General features: G+C 43.9%; 1 protein-coding gene across 1 annotated transcript in view; it reads right to left on the minus strand.

Annotated features, from left to right (window-relative positions):
- LZTR1 (leucine zipper like post translational regulator 1) overlaps positions 1–16479 on the minus strand; it is a 36118-nt gene that overhangs the window by 2561 nt on the left and 17078 nt on the right. Inside the window, exons 10-19 of the mRNA XM_079327128.1 lie at positions 12876–12986; positions 11623–11715; positions 10612–10707; positions 9379–9562; positions 7370–7539; positions 5417–5573; positions 4006–4132; positions 2795–2944; positions 1739–1844; positions 968–1048 (exon numbers count right to left, since the gene is read on the minus strand). Of these exons, the coding sequence (XP_079183254.1) occupies positions 968–1048; positions 1739–1844; positions 2795–2944; positions 4006–4132; positions 5417–5573; positions 7370–7539; positions 9379–9562; positions 10612–10707; positions 11623–11715; positions 12876–12986 (1275 nt within the window). The remainder of the gene's footprint in view (positions 1–967; positions 1049–1738; positions 1845–2794; positions 2945–4005; positions 4133–5416; positions 5574–7369; positions 7540–9378; positions 9563–10611; positions 10708–11622; positions 11716–12875; positions 12987–16479) is intronic.

A 16479-nucleotide genomic window follows, 5' to 3' on the forward strand; every position in this document is an offset into this window, starting at 1 on the left:
TATGCAATTTCAGCTATTTCTGAATGTAAAATGCATCATGCTCCAGCAACTTTGGCATTTAATGAAGAGCCTGAACACCATCCTGTCTCCTCTCCAGACACTAATGGGACATAGCAGTGCTATTCCTCCCCAGGAGGATTGTGAGTTTAAATATACAAAGGAGAGCAAGCTACTTGAATATTAACTCGGGAATTATTATCAGTATGTGTGTAGCATTCAGAAATCCCAATTCCTATGATTTATCTACCTATTTCAGCAATGCTAATGAGCTGAGCAATGAACTGATGACATGCTGGGGAACTCTCATGGAGGGATCACATCTCATAGGAACAATTAAATGACAATATCCTTATTCTCTCAAGTGAGGACAGGAGTATCAGCACATCAGGCTCTTGACCTTTCCTGCCACTAACACATAATCCCATCAAAACAGAACCACAGAATTTTTAAGGTTGGAAAGGACATTTAAGACTGTGGAGTCCAACTGTTGAACATGGATATCACAGAGTTCCCAGCCAGGACATGGTAATTTGTTTTAGAGCACATGACAATAAAACATGTATGACAGAGAATACTTCAAGGGAAGTATGAGGAGCACACTGATAACTGCTAATGAGGGAGATTTGTGCCCTCAATACACAACAAACTTACCCTGTTATACACACACCAACCCAACAAGGGCATGGCACAAAATCAACAGTTGGAACAACTGGAAATGGAAGCAATTTTAGGTAACTTCTGCTTGGAAGGGCTTCACATTTCTAGACTAGCTTGTTCTAGTCTTTAATTTCCTTTGGTGTGAGAAGTGTGCCCAGCAGTCCTGTCAGCGAGTGTCAGTAACATGCAGCCAGCTCTCAGCTCTCTCACATGAGGATGAATCAAACTGATTTCTATATGAATGTGTCTTTAACCAAGGCAGTGACAGGGGACAGCAGCTTTCAAAAGCCACAGAAAAGATGCAACCAACCTTGGTGAACTGGTGAACAATGATGTGCAGGCAGTGCCTCTTCATGTCCAGGGCCTGTGTCTTGTCAGCTGCTTCTAAAATCTAGAGCAGGAGCAAAAATGTGACTTCCATTCTGCACAGCTCAGATGCACAAACAGCCCTGATCCAGAGCAGGTAACTCCTCTTAGCTAGGGAACATCTCCATTTTGCAATACAAAGTGAGTATTTTCTGAACTATTCAAAAATAAGCCTTGGATTTAAAATGTATAGAAACCTCAAGAGCTAATCAGCAGGAATTGCTTCTGCTTGTACTGCAGAGGTTCAGGCTGCCTGCCTGGGAGCTGGCATTGGCTTTCTTACCACACACTATCTTTTATTAGCTCAAATTCCACTGCCAGATCCTGTCAGCATCACTCATGAAACAAGACTAATGTCTGTCACCTGCAGACCACTATTTGCCCTGGAACAAATGTCTGTGAAAAAGGGTTTATAGTTGAGGGCTGAGCATGTGGTCATCTTAGAAAGACCTTTAGAAACAGTTCTGTAATGGGGGATGAGAGCTCAGGAAGAGCCAGGTGAGCAGCACCTGCTGAACCCTGCAGCACAGGAACAGAGTGGCACAGTACCAGGTAAGGAACTCTGCTGCTGAAGGCTGGTTCCCACACATCACAGAGGGCCACTGCCACCCAAAGGGTCTGGGCAGTCTCAGTGACCTGGCACTGGGGGTACCCACTTGACCAGACCCCTTGGCTCTCCTCTAAGTGACTAACTGAAGTGCCTGGGGACAGTTACCTGGAGAACATTCTCCACTGTGACATTCATTTCCAGATTCTGCTTACAGTAGGCCTGGAGTCTGTTGTTGGAGAAGCCATAGTAATAAGGTGCTGCAAAGAGGTATCTGTTCATCCATTGAGGAATAAACCAGAAAGCAAAGATGAGAGCAATTTGCTGACAGCAAACAAATCCCTGTGAGGAGTGGAAGTGCAGAGCCTGCTGGTACCCCCCATCTTGGCTTGCAAAGCAGGATGTAACCATCACCACCTGTTGAAAGCAGGTGGGGCAGTGTTACTTATCTCTTCCATGACCTAACCCCCATAACTCTGGGGGGGATATCCTCTTTTAATGGGCCAGCTGTTAAAGCCAAGTGGGGCAGTGCTCTTTATCTTTCCACAGCCCATCCTCCCTCCAGGAGATATCTCCTGTTAATGGCCATTGAGTCCCAGTGCACAACTGATAAAATCACATCATCCCACTGGGAGATGCTCCAGCCAGGGGGAGGAGCCAAGAATTTCCTACCTAGATAAAATCAGATTTAGAACATCAGAGCAGCCATTTTCCACTGGATTCCAGAGGAAAACCAAACCCTTCTACATTATCATTGGACCTTCAGAGCAAAACTGCACCTTCTCCAGGAGCACTGCTCCAGCTGAACCACATCTGCCACTGCAGGAGGATGCAGCCACCATTGGATGGGACTGCTGCCACCACCCTGACTGACTGACGTGGTGTCAGGCTGGATTCTGACTCTGGCAGTATTTTGGGATTGTTTTTTGTAATACTGTATTTCTATTTTAATTTTTCCTAGTAAAAACCATTATTCCTATTTCCATATCTTTGCCTGAAAACTCCTTAATTTCAAAATTATAATAATTTGGGGAGAGGGGGGTTTACTTTCTCCATTTCAAGAAAGACTCCTGCCTTTCTTAACCAACACCTGTCTTTCAAACCAAGACACACCTCAGACAAACCATCCTCCCAGTCTGTGCCAGGAAATCCAAAGCAAAAGGGAAGTGATCTACTGGACACACCCTCAGACAGATCCTCCAAATCTTAGGAATCTAAGGATACAGGGAGTCCTCAGGAGGCATGTTCACTTCTCCATAATAGATGTATCTAAGCATGGACTCGAATGCTTGCTTGCTGGGAACCATTTCACCTATGGAAATGTTCACTTGTCCATCTTCAGGCATGAAGGAACGGAACATGGCTTCAAAGTAACTGCAAAGGGAAATAAAGCTGATATAACACATTCTGCAGACAGATGGTTTAACCCACTATTGTTCAAAGGCTGCTATTCAGAACTGCAGCTTCCAAAGCTGCAAATTCAGGTGACAACCTGGGCAAAAACACTGCTGCTTTATTTTTTCATGTATGTCAGCCACTGAAAACTCCAAATATAATCCCCCTAATTACCATCAGAACTACCTGAAATTTGTCTGTTTCTTGAAAATTAGGACACATGGTGCTTTGATTTTTTCTCTAATTTGCATAAGACCCAGCAGAGAGCTTAAAGCATTATGAATTTCCTTAGTATCTACAGACTGCCAATCATCACAGCTGCTTTAAGATCTGTAAAATGCTTCTGGTAAAATACCACAGTAACTAATACTGAATATTGCTGGGTCTGGAAAAAATTGTGATGGTACTTGAAAATTTTATGTGAACACTTAATGTTTGGTGGAACATAAGGTGCAGGTCCACAGAACACACAAGTGTAGGACAAATCCACTTCACCCATGCCCTAAGGAGGGAGAACATTCCCACACTAGCAGGTGGACTCCTTTCTCTGCACAAAGCATGGGAACACTCTAGCCTCTGTCATGCACCATTTTTTGTTATGCTTATTCAAAACCAGTCTCAAATATCAGAAAGTGAGAAAGAAATTCAAGTTCCACATGATACAATACAAATTGTTCACTGTCAGAAGGCTCCTTCTGACCTCAGTGGACATCTGTTGCTTTTCACTTCACTGAAACCACCTTATGTTTTCCACCCTTTTTCCCTTCCTGTGATTTTACAGATGCTTTGTCTTGCAGTGCATCTTTTCACACACCCTCTGCAGAATCTCTGCAGTTCTAATTTTTTCCTATCTTTCCCTGTTGGGTATCAAATGGAAAAAAAAAATTTAATCACTACTGCTTAAAGGCTTATTACACTCATTGAGTAAAGCTGCATCTTAACACTTCATGGAGATTAAACCAAGGCAGCTAGCACTGGGTAGCTAGCCCTGCAGTGCCCTTTACACACACTCCTGGTACAGGGTTAGGAACAGGGCTCACCTGGAGCGAGCTGCCAGGATGGCTTTGTGGGCTGGCCGTGGGTGCCCATCCAGGAGCAGGATGATATCACAGAATTCAGTCCCAGCTCCTTCCAGGTAAGCCTTCATGTCCTGAATTAAAGATGTGCCTGAAATTAAACATAATGAAATAAGGACATGATAGTTCCAGGTGACCAGGTACTATCAAACTAATACATGGCCAAGCCAGAGCTCCAGCTTCTCTTTGCTTTGGGACTATATGTGAATTTGAGGCAAGTCCTTCCTCATAATCTCAGAGCAAAATGAGCTTCATCCTTCCCCATTACAGCTCATTCCCTACTGCCCCTCCCAGAACCAAACCAGTCAGCTCTGCTTTCTGCCACTGACAGCAAACTCCAGCTGTGACCACACTGACAGGTGCTCTCTACAGATATGAAAGCTGATTTTTCCCCTCCCTTTGTACTATTTTCAACCACAAGGAATATAAAATTTTGTGTCTTAATAAAAAAACCTTTCCCAAATCAGCAACAAAGCTTTCTTTTATACTATATTTTAATCAACCTTTGTAAATACACAACTGAGAAATAGAGCACATCCAAGTCTGCACCAAACTCACTCAAATTTTCAAAGTTCATATTTTTGCTTTTAATGTTTGGGTGTCTCACACCATTCCAGCTCAGGATACAGAACTGGCTGTGCCACTTTCCCAGCCAGTGCACCTCTTCCCCCTGGGACAAATGCCAGCCAAAGCCTTTCTACTTGACCTTCCAGGACTAGCTTCTTTCTCTTTCTCTTCAGTTCCCAATTACTTTTGTGCAGCACTCCACACCAACACTGCCAATGCCTCTGAACTTTGTGGTCTTAGAAAATTTCATTATTACATTCCTTGTGTTGTGTGTCAGGATGTTAAAATGTTGAGTAAAACTAGTCCCAAATCAGCCCTTGATGAATTCCACAATAAAACTGTAAATCACATCTTTCCCTTCTGCTCCCCATCTCCTGTGCCTTTCACACATGCACACAGAGCACTGCCTTATTCACAAGATCCTCCTTGCTCCTGCTCCTCCTTGGTGAAGACCTTCAAGCAGGCTGTTTCCCTGCTCAGCTCTGTCACACTTCAGCCACTCACAGTGACTGTCCACTGCCTTTTTTGGATCATTCTTTACACCCTTCTGCTCCCTCTCCCAAGAGAAGGATGGTTTATTGCAGTAACACAACTATATTTCCCATGTACTCTGATGGGACACCATTCTGATTGAAACTCACTGGGAAAAGACCTATTGTGCTCTGAGTCTGGGAGAGAGCCTGAGCAGTTATCCCAGCTGGAACTGCTGTGCTGCAGAGGGCTCCTTCCCAGGCATCTCCCCAGGCTAAACAAACCATTAGCAAAGGCAAACCAGCACAAGGAATGACTCCATAAAGCAGGAAGGTACCAATGTCGAGGGGCTGGTCAGAGTGTGTTCGGACAGGAGGCTGCTGCTTTCTCCGGACAATCTCCACAATGAGGGATGAAGAAAGATGCTCAAACTCCTTCATCATTATGACTTGATTAAAATGGGATTCCTTCACCACAAAGTTCAGGCAATGTTCCTTAAAAATACACCAAAATTAATGAAGAAATTTATGGTTTATTGTTTTGAAGTCATCTTACAGCATCCCATAAATGTTACATGTTACGTACACCACCTGCCATCCTTTCCTTTGATCCTCCACGTGAATCCTGCAGCTGGAACTATCCAACAGTGATATCCTCATCCTTCCTAAATGACCATTTAGGCTCCCACTTGAACAGGAAATTCAGGATAATTCTAAGCATCTAGAAAAATTTGACTAGAAATATTACAAGGAAACTGCCCACTGAGCTGCTCCAAAGCTTTCTAAAACAGGAATCTCAGGAGATACTGAAAACATCACAGAGATAATGAAGATTGGTTGCTGTCTCATAATAACTCAACATAATTAGATTGCAAAAGTTAATTAACAGGGTGAAGAGATCTTAACTCTTGACACTCTCCATCAAGGGTCCAAAGAGCTTACAGGATTCCTTGTGTGAGTTCTGCCTGAACCTCTTCCATATATACAGCAAACAGTTCAAGAGCTCTGGAAAGCTCTTGAACGATAAACTAAAAATCAGTGTGGTGAAAAAGTGACAAATGAACCAGACCTAATGTTAAACAGTTAAATGACAAAAAAAGGGTACTTCTTTTCCAAGTATGAACCAAGGTTTCCCTCAGGACACTTTCATGAGCAACAAATGCAATCTACACCAGCTCACCATAAGATGGGTACAAGTTCACCCCAAGAATCATTACTACTATCAGTTTCTGACAGTTTATTTCACCTGGGATCCAAAGGTATCTGTCAGAACTCATCTGTGAAACACTTCAAATCATGACTGGGATGCCAGAAAGCAGCTTTCTAAAGAGGACCCACCCATGATGACTAATGGGCACCTGAGGAGAGAGGATGCCAGCTCAGGGTGATCCTGCCCTGCAGGTGCAGTGTGTAAGAGCCCCTGTCACTCCAGAGGTAGCCAGGGCAGGAGGGGGCACCTGAACCACCAATGCTTGAGCCTCTGGGCAGCTGATGGCACCATGATGCTATGCACCAAAGGTTTTCACTCTTACTGTTGACCCTGCTTCTTCCTCCTGGAGGCTTTCTTCTCCCAAATGCAGTAAGCACACAGTGCCTGAGGAAATGCTGGTGCATATTGATTTCTCCAGCCACTCTGTGCTTGCAGCCACCAGCAATATGGTCACTGGTGTGCACAGGCTGAATATCATCAGCAGGTACTGCAGGGTCCTGCTCTGGCTTCAGGACTGGGGGCAAGAGCTGCTTCCCTGCAGGTTCAGCAGAACTGGCTCTGGGCACTGTGCTGGGATCAGCACAGTCAGCACCTCTTGGGCTGCAGACAGGGGTCTACTCTACCCTGATTGCCACCAAACAGCCAAAAGCCTCTCACCCACCACACAGACAGAATCACTGGCACATTTTCTTTCTCAGTGTGAAGACCTGAGAACAGAGTTTAGTTTTTCCATCTAGAAAATGAAAGAACCTATCTGCAGCATCAGTATATATAACACAGCAAGACCAGGAAATGCACTGGTTCCATCTTGCTGCAGCAAGAGTGAACTGATGAAGAGGCAAAGTCACTCTGCCCTTGACATTCTACAAAGCAGATATGCAAAAATATTGAGCACGTATTGAAAAAAGCCTACATAATATCACAAGCCACTGCAGGACAACCCATGCTAAATATACTCAAGCAACTGTAATTAAAGGAATGATAAATCTGCAAAAGTTGGCACCTTTGGCCAAATGTTAATTATATAAATTTTATTTTTAAAATTTTCTCATCAGTTATTTTGTATGCAGGATGTGATTACCTTTAGCTGATCCAGCTGAAGTTTGTTAGCATTCTCACACACAATGAGCACATTCTGCAGATCTACAGATGCTTCAATATACTGAAGGCAGAGCTGTTCCAGCCGAGACAGCTTAAAGTTTAAGGCCAGTTTGTACACATCCATAATGAGTAACACATCCTGCACATGACCTGAAATTGCAAGAGGGAAAACTTCTGGAGAGCTCACAGAACACTGAGAAGAACCCTTCTAAAAGCATTTTTTATATCAACCAGAGCAAGTGGAATAGTAGAACAGGCAATAGCTGGAATATTTTTATAGAGAAAAGAAATCCATTCCTGGTTAGATAAAATCTGAATCAATACTAGAAGAGGAAGTTCACATTTGAAGCATGCAAAAACCAACCCAAAGTACTTTTAGACAAACATTTTGTGACAATCTGCATCACAATTTTTTTAAACCCTCCAAAGAAAGTGAAGTCTCTAAAATCCCTGACATGCCCTGGAGCTTGCAGCCCAATTTCTCACAGTGTCCAGCTGCCAACAGCCCTGCCCAGAGTCCTTGGGTTTTACACAGCATTAACAATCAGCTCCCTGGTTCTGACAGACCCCTATGCAGGTACTCTGTGTCTTCACTCTGTGCTTGAGCTACACAGACCCACAGCTGGTCTACAAGGGCTGAAGTAAGAGAGGAGCAGAGGGGACCCTTGCAGATCACTGCAATGGGGCTACTGGGACACCAACTCAAGGAATAATCCCCCATGGCCTTTGCTTTCCTCACAGAAGATCTCTGCCCATCTGCTCTAACTGTTTTTTAATAGAGAAAAACCCTTTTGCATGTCACGTGCCTTCCCTGTGTCTAATTGGAAAATCCCATTTGATGAGCATGCCCAATTCCATTAGCTCAGCCTCTTGATGGCTCCCCTGGGTGCTGCTCTCTGAACTGAGAGGAGCAACTAGGAATACAAATGAGCAGGGCAGGGCCCATGGAGGATCCCAGCAGAAGGAGGAGCACCAGGGAGAACCTCTCATGGGCTGGGGAAGAGGGCAGGCTGCCTGGGAAGCCTGTAACAATGGAAGAGCTCAGGGGTCCAAGCCTTCCCTTGGCCTGAGCCTGTCCTAAGGTGAGGTACAGAGGATCAGTGAATGGCCAGGAACAGATGTGGCAATGTCAGCAGAATCCTGGGAGCAGTTCCCTCATCCCCAGTCAGTGGGAACATTCTCAGACAGGCCTCCTCACAGGGCAAGCTTTGGCACAAATAGACACATAGCACTTTTTTTCCTGAGAATTATCTTTGCAGAAAGGGAGGAACTTGGAGTGAAGCTGAAGTGAAGTTCAGTACTAGGACAGCTGTACCTCACTGTACTTCACAGTGCCCCATGGCTGCAGCTTCTCCAGCCCCAGCAGCTGGAGCTCCTCACTGTATCCAGTCCTATCCAGACTCACTCCCATTTCCCCACAGTCCTCACCACTCACACAGCCAGGAGCTGGATTCCTTGGGAATCCAGGGAGCTGCAAGCTCTCTGGCTACTACTTCCTCATCCACAAGTGTTTTTAACTCTGAGAACTTCAATGAATGCATCAAATGGATTTTTCCTTTCTTGAGGCATTCCTTCAGATTGGATTTTTAACAAGTGGTAAATACTGGCTTGCACACCTTTCTGTGTGGGCTCAATTTAAAATAGATCAAAATAGTATCAGAAAAAGAAAATAAGCCAAGATAAGATATTAGGTCCTTCCAAGCAGGATGCTGTGATGTTCAAAATATCATAATATTTTTGTTTGTTTGTGGTTTTTTACACTTTTTGAAATGATCAAGAACTTGTTCTTCCTTGATATTTGAAAAGAATTAGGGAAATTAGGGAAAAAAGATCCTCTAACGATCTGCTTTTTGTTTCATCTCAGGTTAGTAATGAAGTGCTCAGAACAGGACTGATCACCTGAAATGCTGGACCCTGCTGTTTCCAACACATTTTCCCCCCTCCCCTCCCTCCCCTCCCTGGTGCCAGTGTTAGCTGGAGCTGCCCTACCTTTGCGGGGGTACTTTATCTTATCTGTGTACAGGAACTGCATCAGCACCTCAAAGGGCTGCGCCTCGGCCTCGCGGATGGGCACCTCCAGCAGCGGCTGCAGCCGGCACAGCTTGACACTGCCACCAGCCCCCTCCTTCTGGCACGTGCTGTGTCCCTCCTCCTCAATGTCTTGCTTTGATTTCTAATGAAACAGAAAAACCACCCAAACATGGCACAAGCCTGTGCCAGTTCACACAAGTTACCAACAAACCAGAAGATCCTTCTCCTTACTCCATATTCTTCAAGACTCAGGATCTCTTTAGCTTCAGGATCATCTTCAAGATAACAAGGAATTGCTATGTCTTAGACTTACTGTTCCATATCCTGGGACACACATGGATCAGAACACAAGCAAGCTCTGGATACAGGTCAGAAGCAGGACATCAGAGCAAGGGAGGAATGAACTGCATTGAACTCACATTTCTGCCCACAGCAGGGACAGCCTCACTCTGTGAAGGAGGGACAGTTGGGAGTAGATTCCACAAAGCTTGCCTTGCAAAGGCAGAGCACAAACTGCTGTACAGAAGTATTTTAAAGCACTGTTACTTCAAGTTTCACTTCAATAGCCTTTTCCCACAGCCTTTCCTGTGGCAAAACAATTAACTGGGGGGCAGTGAGGCATCCACATCTTACTGCAGATTGTGTGCTACTACCTCCCCAAAATCCATTAAATGCTTTCTGCTGAAAAGCTAGAAGGAGTCAAAATTAATAGACAATGACCACAGGCACCAGACTTCCACCTCTGGAAAAAGTAAAAAAATACAAAGGTTAAGGGAACAGAGGCAGCTGAAACCCTTAGCATTGCCTCTCTTCCCTCTAATCTGTCTGATCTTGTGGGCCATGACACAGCTCTTACCTCCCCCACAGGGAAGGGTACACATAACTCTCTGGGGCATTCTACAAGATTAGACCTCAGACAGCTATGAGAGCTTCCAAGAACCACACTGTCAAATCCAGATAACTGGATTAACTCTGGCTCCTCCATGCTACCCTCCTGATACACATCCAGGAGCCTTCGTTAATACTAATGATCCTCTTTATTTCACTTGCACAAGAGCACCTTAGCATCAGATGCTGCTCCTACCCTCCAGCTGTCTCAGCAGATACTACTTTTCTCCTGACAACCTTACTCCCAAACCTGGGCAGAACAAGCCTTACCTTGCTACAAGGCTATTTTTCCAAAACACTCACCTGTTTCACCCTCTCCCTGGCATGCATGATTTTCTTCTTCAGCCACTTGCAGCGAGCGGTGACGATCGCAGTGTGCCCTCGGACTCGCTCCTCCTTCTGCCAAAGGCAGAAATCACATTCAACTTTTATCCCCAAATCACATGGTCCTGGCAGATGGCAGAACTCATAGAAACCTGGGCTGAACCCCAGGTTACAATGCATTTCAAATTGGAGTCAAAAACAGCCTTACATCTGCTCTGCACATACAGATGAAATTCAACATCTATTTCCCCAAAGGGTAATGGCAAACACCATTTTGGGAAAGAGCCACTCACTGTGTCACATTCACTGAGAGAAGTGGCTGTATCACATACAGTACTTTTTATTGTTGTATCTGATTTTCTGTTTAATTTTCCCTTTCCAAAATAACAGTCCCGTTTTTGCTATTGTTTATCATAATTTATTTCACCTACTGTTGAGGATCTGTTCTCTGAGCTTTGCAAAGCTTTTTCAAACTTTTTCTTTTTTCAAAAGGAATGCAGGTAAGTCCAAATTTCTCTTGTTTATCTTCAGAAAACTTTTTCTTGGTTGACTTTTTTAACTGTTTTCATTACTAGAGAACCGTTCCCCTGTACTGCTTTTATTCATTCTCTTTTATTTCAAAAATTAAAAATGGCTCTTGAAATGATAATGAGGTTTGCAAAACACTGGATCTGCCTTCCTAGGAGGCAACTGGGACCTGGGAGTACAGAGGTCCTTGGTAAATTTTAATGCTGCAACTTTATATAACATGCTTCAATAAATTCAGGTTAAGTTAGTGACCCACAGATCTTCTCAGTTTAAAAGTTTTCTCCATTGCAGCTTTAAATATTTATCTGGATTAGTGAAACTTACTAAGCCAGGCAGACAGTTCACCAGTGATTCATTCCCAGGGTTTCTGGCACAACCACTGCAAAATTTGCTTTTTCCCAGCAAACACACCACACACACAGTAACACCCCCATTGGCACCTCTCCAATAAATTCTACTTACCTCTCCCAAAACAAACTCCAAGTCACTGAACTGTCTGTTTTCCCACAGCCTTCCATAGTCTTCATGGAGAGTGCATTTAGGGTAACAAGAAAACTGAAAAAATAAAACCCCATAGAAAACAGAATTAATTTCACTGGCTATATAAACCTCAAATCTCAAATCACACTGAAGCAGAGGAGCCTGAGGTCAGATCTCCTCAGGGTCTGCAGCTTCCTCACAAGGGGCAGTGGAGGGACAGCTTCAATCTCAGCTCAGTGTGAGCAGGGACAGCACCCAAGGAAGGGCTGGAACTCTGTCAGGAGAAGATTAGGCTGTATATCAGGGAAAGGTTCTTCCCTCAGAGAGTGCTGAACATGCTGTCCAGGGAATGGGCATGAGGCTGCCAGAGCTCCAGGAGCACTTGGATAATGCTCTCAGGGTCTCAGGTGGGATTGTTGGGGTGTCTGTGCAGGGTCAGGGTTGGACTTGATAATCCTTGTAGGTTCCTACCAGCTCAGGGTATTCCTGATTCTACAATTCTATAACTAGAAGTGCCAAGGTCACATCTGCTATCACTGGATTTTCTTATTAACTCAGCCTCCATGTAGCACATAAAGTAGAATGTCCCAGGCAAATCAAACACATGCAAGGGCTTCCCCCATGGTGAGGGCAAGGACAGAGCACACAGCATAACATGGAAGAATTGTGTCTCATCACAACTTCCAGATGGCAGGATTTGGAGGCTGGGAGTCTCACCTGCTCTCAGGACTTGTCTGAGAGTGCCATGAAATAAAAATAAACTTGAGTGTATGTGGGATTTAATCTAGTGTGAGCATCCTGAATTTAAAATTTTTAATTCCCATAGTTCTGTGGGAGTGGGAGAGCTGCATGAAGATGAAACTTCAATACAAAACACTCTGCCCCAGAGCCCTGAACAGATCAGTACATGAAGAGGAACAGCCACATTTAATGAAATAACACAGCAAATCCATCTGCTGCACTTTCCAATGATTTTTCAAAGTTATCATGATCTCCATAGGACTTCAGAAGGACTAGAGGGCTTGACCCTACCAAAATGTCCATCCAAGTAACATTTTTCAAAAGATTTTAGAGAGACACATTGACCTTTGAAAGCTGAATCTGAAATACAGAAGCTGCCTGTAGGAAGCCATGGACTAAAAGCCATGGAGCTCATGGTTGAGCTAAACCAGGCATTCCACAGACAGGACTCATGGGGAACTGGTATGGAAGTGAGTCTGTTTATCAGCAATTACCTGGAACCTGTACATCTCTCCACTTCTGATGTTATTGTCCACTGTGCCACCAAAGATGTACATAGCATCTGAGATCACTGCTGCTGCATGGAAGAGTCTCCCACTGGGTAACTGGGGAAAGAAAAGGACAAAAAAAGGCAAGGTAATAAATAAAAGCCTATTCATCTGCAAAAAAAAAAAAAAAAAAAAAAAAAAAAAAACCAAAAAAACAAAAAACCAGGGATTTGCTATTAACACACCAAGAGTGAAAAGGGAAAATCACAGAATATCTGAATTGGAAGGAACACACACAGAACACACACAGGGTCCAGCTCTTAAGTGACTGGCCTGTATGGGGATTGAAACCACAACCCTGGCATGGAGAGCACTGAGCTCTGACCAAAGGGGTGCAGTTTGGGGTCACACACTCGCACACATACACACACATTCACACAGACACACACACAGTGTCACAGACACACGGTCGCACACACACACAAACACACATTCACACACAAACATACACACATACACACACACATACACACACACAGTCACAGACACAGTCACACACACACACATTCACACATACACACACAGAGTCACAGACACACAGTCGCACAGACACAGACACACATACACACACATACACACACATTCAGACAGACACACACAGTGTCACAGACACACAGTCTCACACACACACAGAGTCACAGACACACAGTCACACACACACACAAACACACATTCACACACAAACATACACACATACACACACACACACACACAAACACACATTCACACACAAACATACACACATACACACACACACACACAAACACACATTCACACACAAACATACACACATACACACACACACACACACAAACACACATTCACACACAAACATACACACACACACACACACACACACACAAACACACATTCACACACAAACATACACACATACACACACACACACACACAAACACACATTCACACATTCTCACACACACACACACTTGCACCCTAAGACTGACATTTGCTGTACCTCAGCATTGTTTTCTAGCATATCTAGTTCACACTATCCCATCACATGTAAGAATGCCCATTCACTGCACCTTTTAATCAGTGCTACCTACACTGCTCTACGTATCATGGCAGCTAAAAAACATATCATTTAGAAAATAAATGCAATGTCATCTTCCACATAAACCCCACACACACTTCTAGAAATAAGCAGATTCTGCAAATGTGATCACTGTGCAAACTCAGCTTATTCCGAACGCTGTCAGGAACTTGAAAGGTGAATGATCATCTAGCTCAGCAGGACTGAGCCCAGGCCTGTGATGGCCTGCCTCCCCCACAGCTTGAAGGGCTGAACCATCTGGCCCAGCCCCCAGGAATGTCCAGTGCTGAACAGGAGCCCAAGGCTGGACCTGTTGGCAGAGCTGGCACCAGAGCCACAGCTCCTGCCTCCATTTGCCAGCTCCACAGAAAGTGAAGCCCCCCACCCTGCAGCTATTTATAGGGCTGAGGGATCACACTATCCCTGCAACACACCCCACCTCAGAGCTGCAGCACTGGCTGACTTCTGAAGAGTCACTGCAAGCCAAAGCCACCATGACCCTCCTGCAGAGGACAGACCACAGCATTTTTACTCATTTCTTCTGAGGCTACTCAAAGGTGTGTGAACACATCAGCATATCTCACTGAGAGCTCACAGAAAGGCTTCAAGTGGTGCGAGAAACTTCTTTTTTTCCCCCTAGTTTGATCAGGCTTTTCATCTTCCAGGCAGTAAATCTCATTAAATCTTTGCCTACAAAATAAGAAGCCCTCTGGTATAAGAAATCTTTGCTTCTTGTACATATTTATAGACACCACTCAAGCAAAGTCAAACATGAAACAAGATTATGTTTATCTGGAGAGGCAGATTTTCCAGGAAACCGTGCTGACTGGCAGTTCCCATTCCCACCAACTCACCCCTCTCACCACAGTATCACACAAGAGCCTCATTTAGCCTGTTACTCACCACACTTTCCATGACTTGTTCTTTTCCTCAAACTACAGCTTTTAAGGAGCTCTTTTTTTTTTCAGTCAGGAATTAGGACATGGGTATTTTTCTCAGATGTACAAACCACAGTCTTGCTCACCTTAAAAGGCACATTTGCCTGTGCCAGTTTAACAAACCCTCTGGATTCCCCTGGATAAACCAGAAATACAGATGCCTTCTGTATCCAGTATGTTTCATGGATACTTTATCAAGGAAACTTCAGAGTTGGTTCTAATAAATCCTATGATGGATTATGGAATAACACTGATTTGTTAGTATATTCCTGCTAGGGCCAGTTCCACACCTTTTCAAAAGAGGATGAGATCACTGTCAAATATCATCTATTTTCTATGTCCTCTACTTGTTCTTAGCAGTAATCTCATCAACTAAATAAGATGTACTAATTGAAATAATCAACCATATTATAATGGGTTAAAAATACATCTGTCACCTTCATCAACTGGAGCTCCAACCTCATCCCAAAGTAGGAAGTTTGCTTGCCAAGACCCATTCCCACACAGCTAGGCAGGCTGGTGTTAGCTGTACAGTGACACCTTTCTCACAACTAACTGCAACCAAAACCAAACAAAAAAGAACTGCTCTAGCAGAGCTCAAATGCAGCCCACCTGCTTTAGACTTATTCAGGTCATTTTCCACATCTCTCTTTTTTTTTAAATAAATAATATTTTAGTTATGCTTTTCATTAAAACAATTCTCAAAATTCTCCAGTATTTTGTTTTTAAAAGTTGCCATTGAATTGAACAACCACTTTTTTTTCAATCAAAAAGCCTTACAGCTTTAAAACAACTGGTGTCAGAAGGCAAACATGAACCAGCTGAATATTTAACCAAGTAAGATGTACTTGCCAGTCACATCATATTCAACTCCAACAATCTCTATGGAATGCTGTAATGACGATTTTTCTTTTGTAATGGTTTGTATCAGCCAAGGAACCAGTGCTCTACAGTTACTAATAACTTAAGCAATCACAGATCACACATTTAAAGAGAGAAATGTAAAACGTGGAATGGCAGCCTGTAACAGAAAAGGTTTTGTTTTTCAGTTCATCAAAACATTGTGCAGCTGAGAGTTTCAGAGTGTTTGTTTTACTGAATCAGAACAGCAGAATTCAGGCCAGCACAAACCCCCACGTGGAGATGACAATGCTGCAAGTGGTGACACTTTAGTGCCACCCGCACAGGGAACAATGCTCAGCCTCCCAGGACCAAGGATTTGGCCACAGGAACTTTGTTCCAGTGCAAGGAAGGAGAGCTGGGTCCTCAAGAAAATATTCAGATGAAAAAGGCTAATAGAGCTCAGGAGCACAAACAGCTGTTGAGACATTCTGGTCCCCATGTACCTCATCTAATACCAGACACTCAGAACCTGCCCTATCTTGAATTTTTCACTGGGAGACCTCCCAAGCTGCCAAATCCAGCTGCTGAATACACTCACCCAGGCAGAGTTTATAAGAAATAGCTACAAAATACCATCTACTTTGCTAGCCAGGATGGTCAGAAAGGATGAGAGGAAATGGCTCAAATTGCAGCAGAGGAGGTTTAGGTTGGCTAA

Source organism: Erithacus rubecula, assembly GCF_903797595.1.
Source record: "Erithacus rubecula genome assembly, chromosome: 26".
In the NCBI taxonomy this organism is placed as follows: Eukaryota; Metazoa; Chordata; class Aves; order Passeriformes; family Muscicapidae; genus Erithacus; species Erithacus rubecula.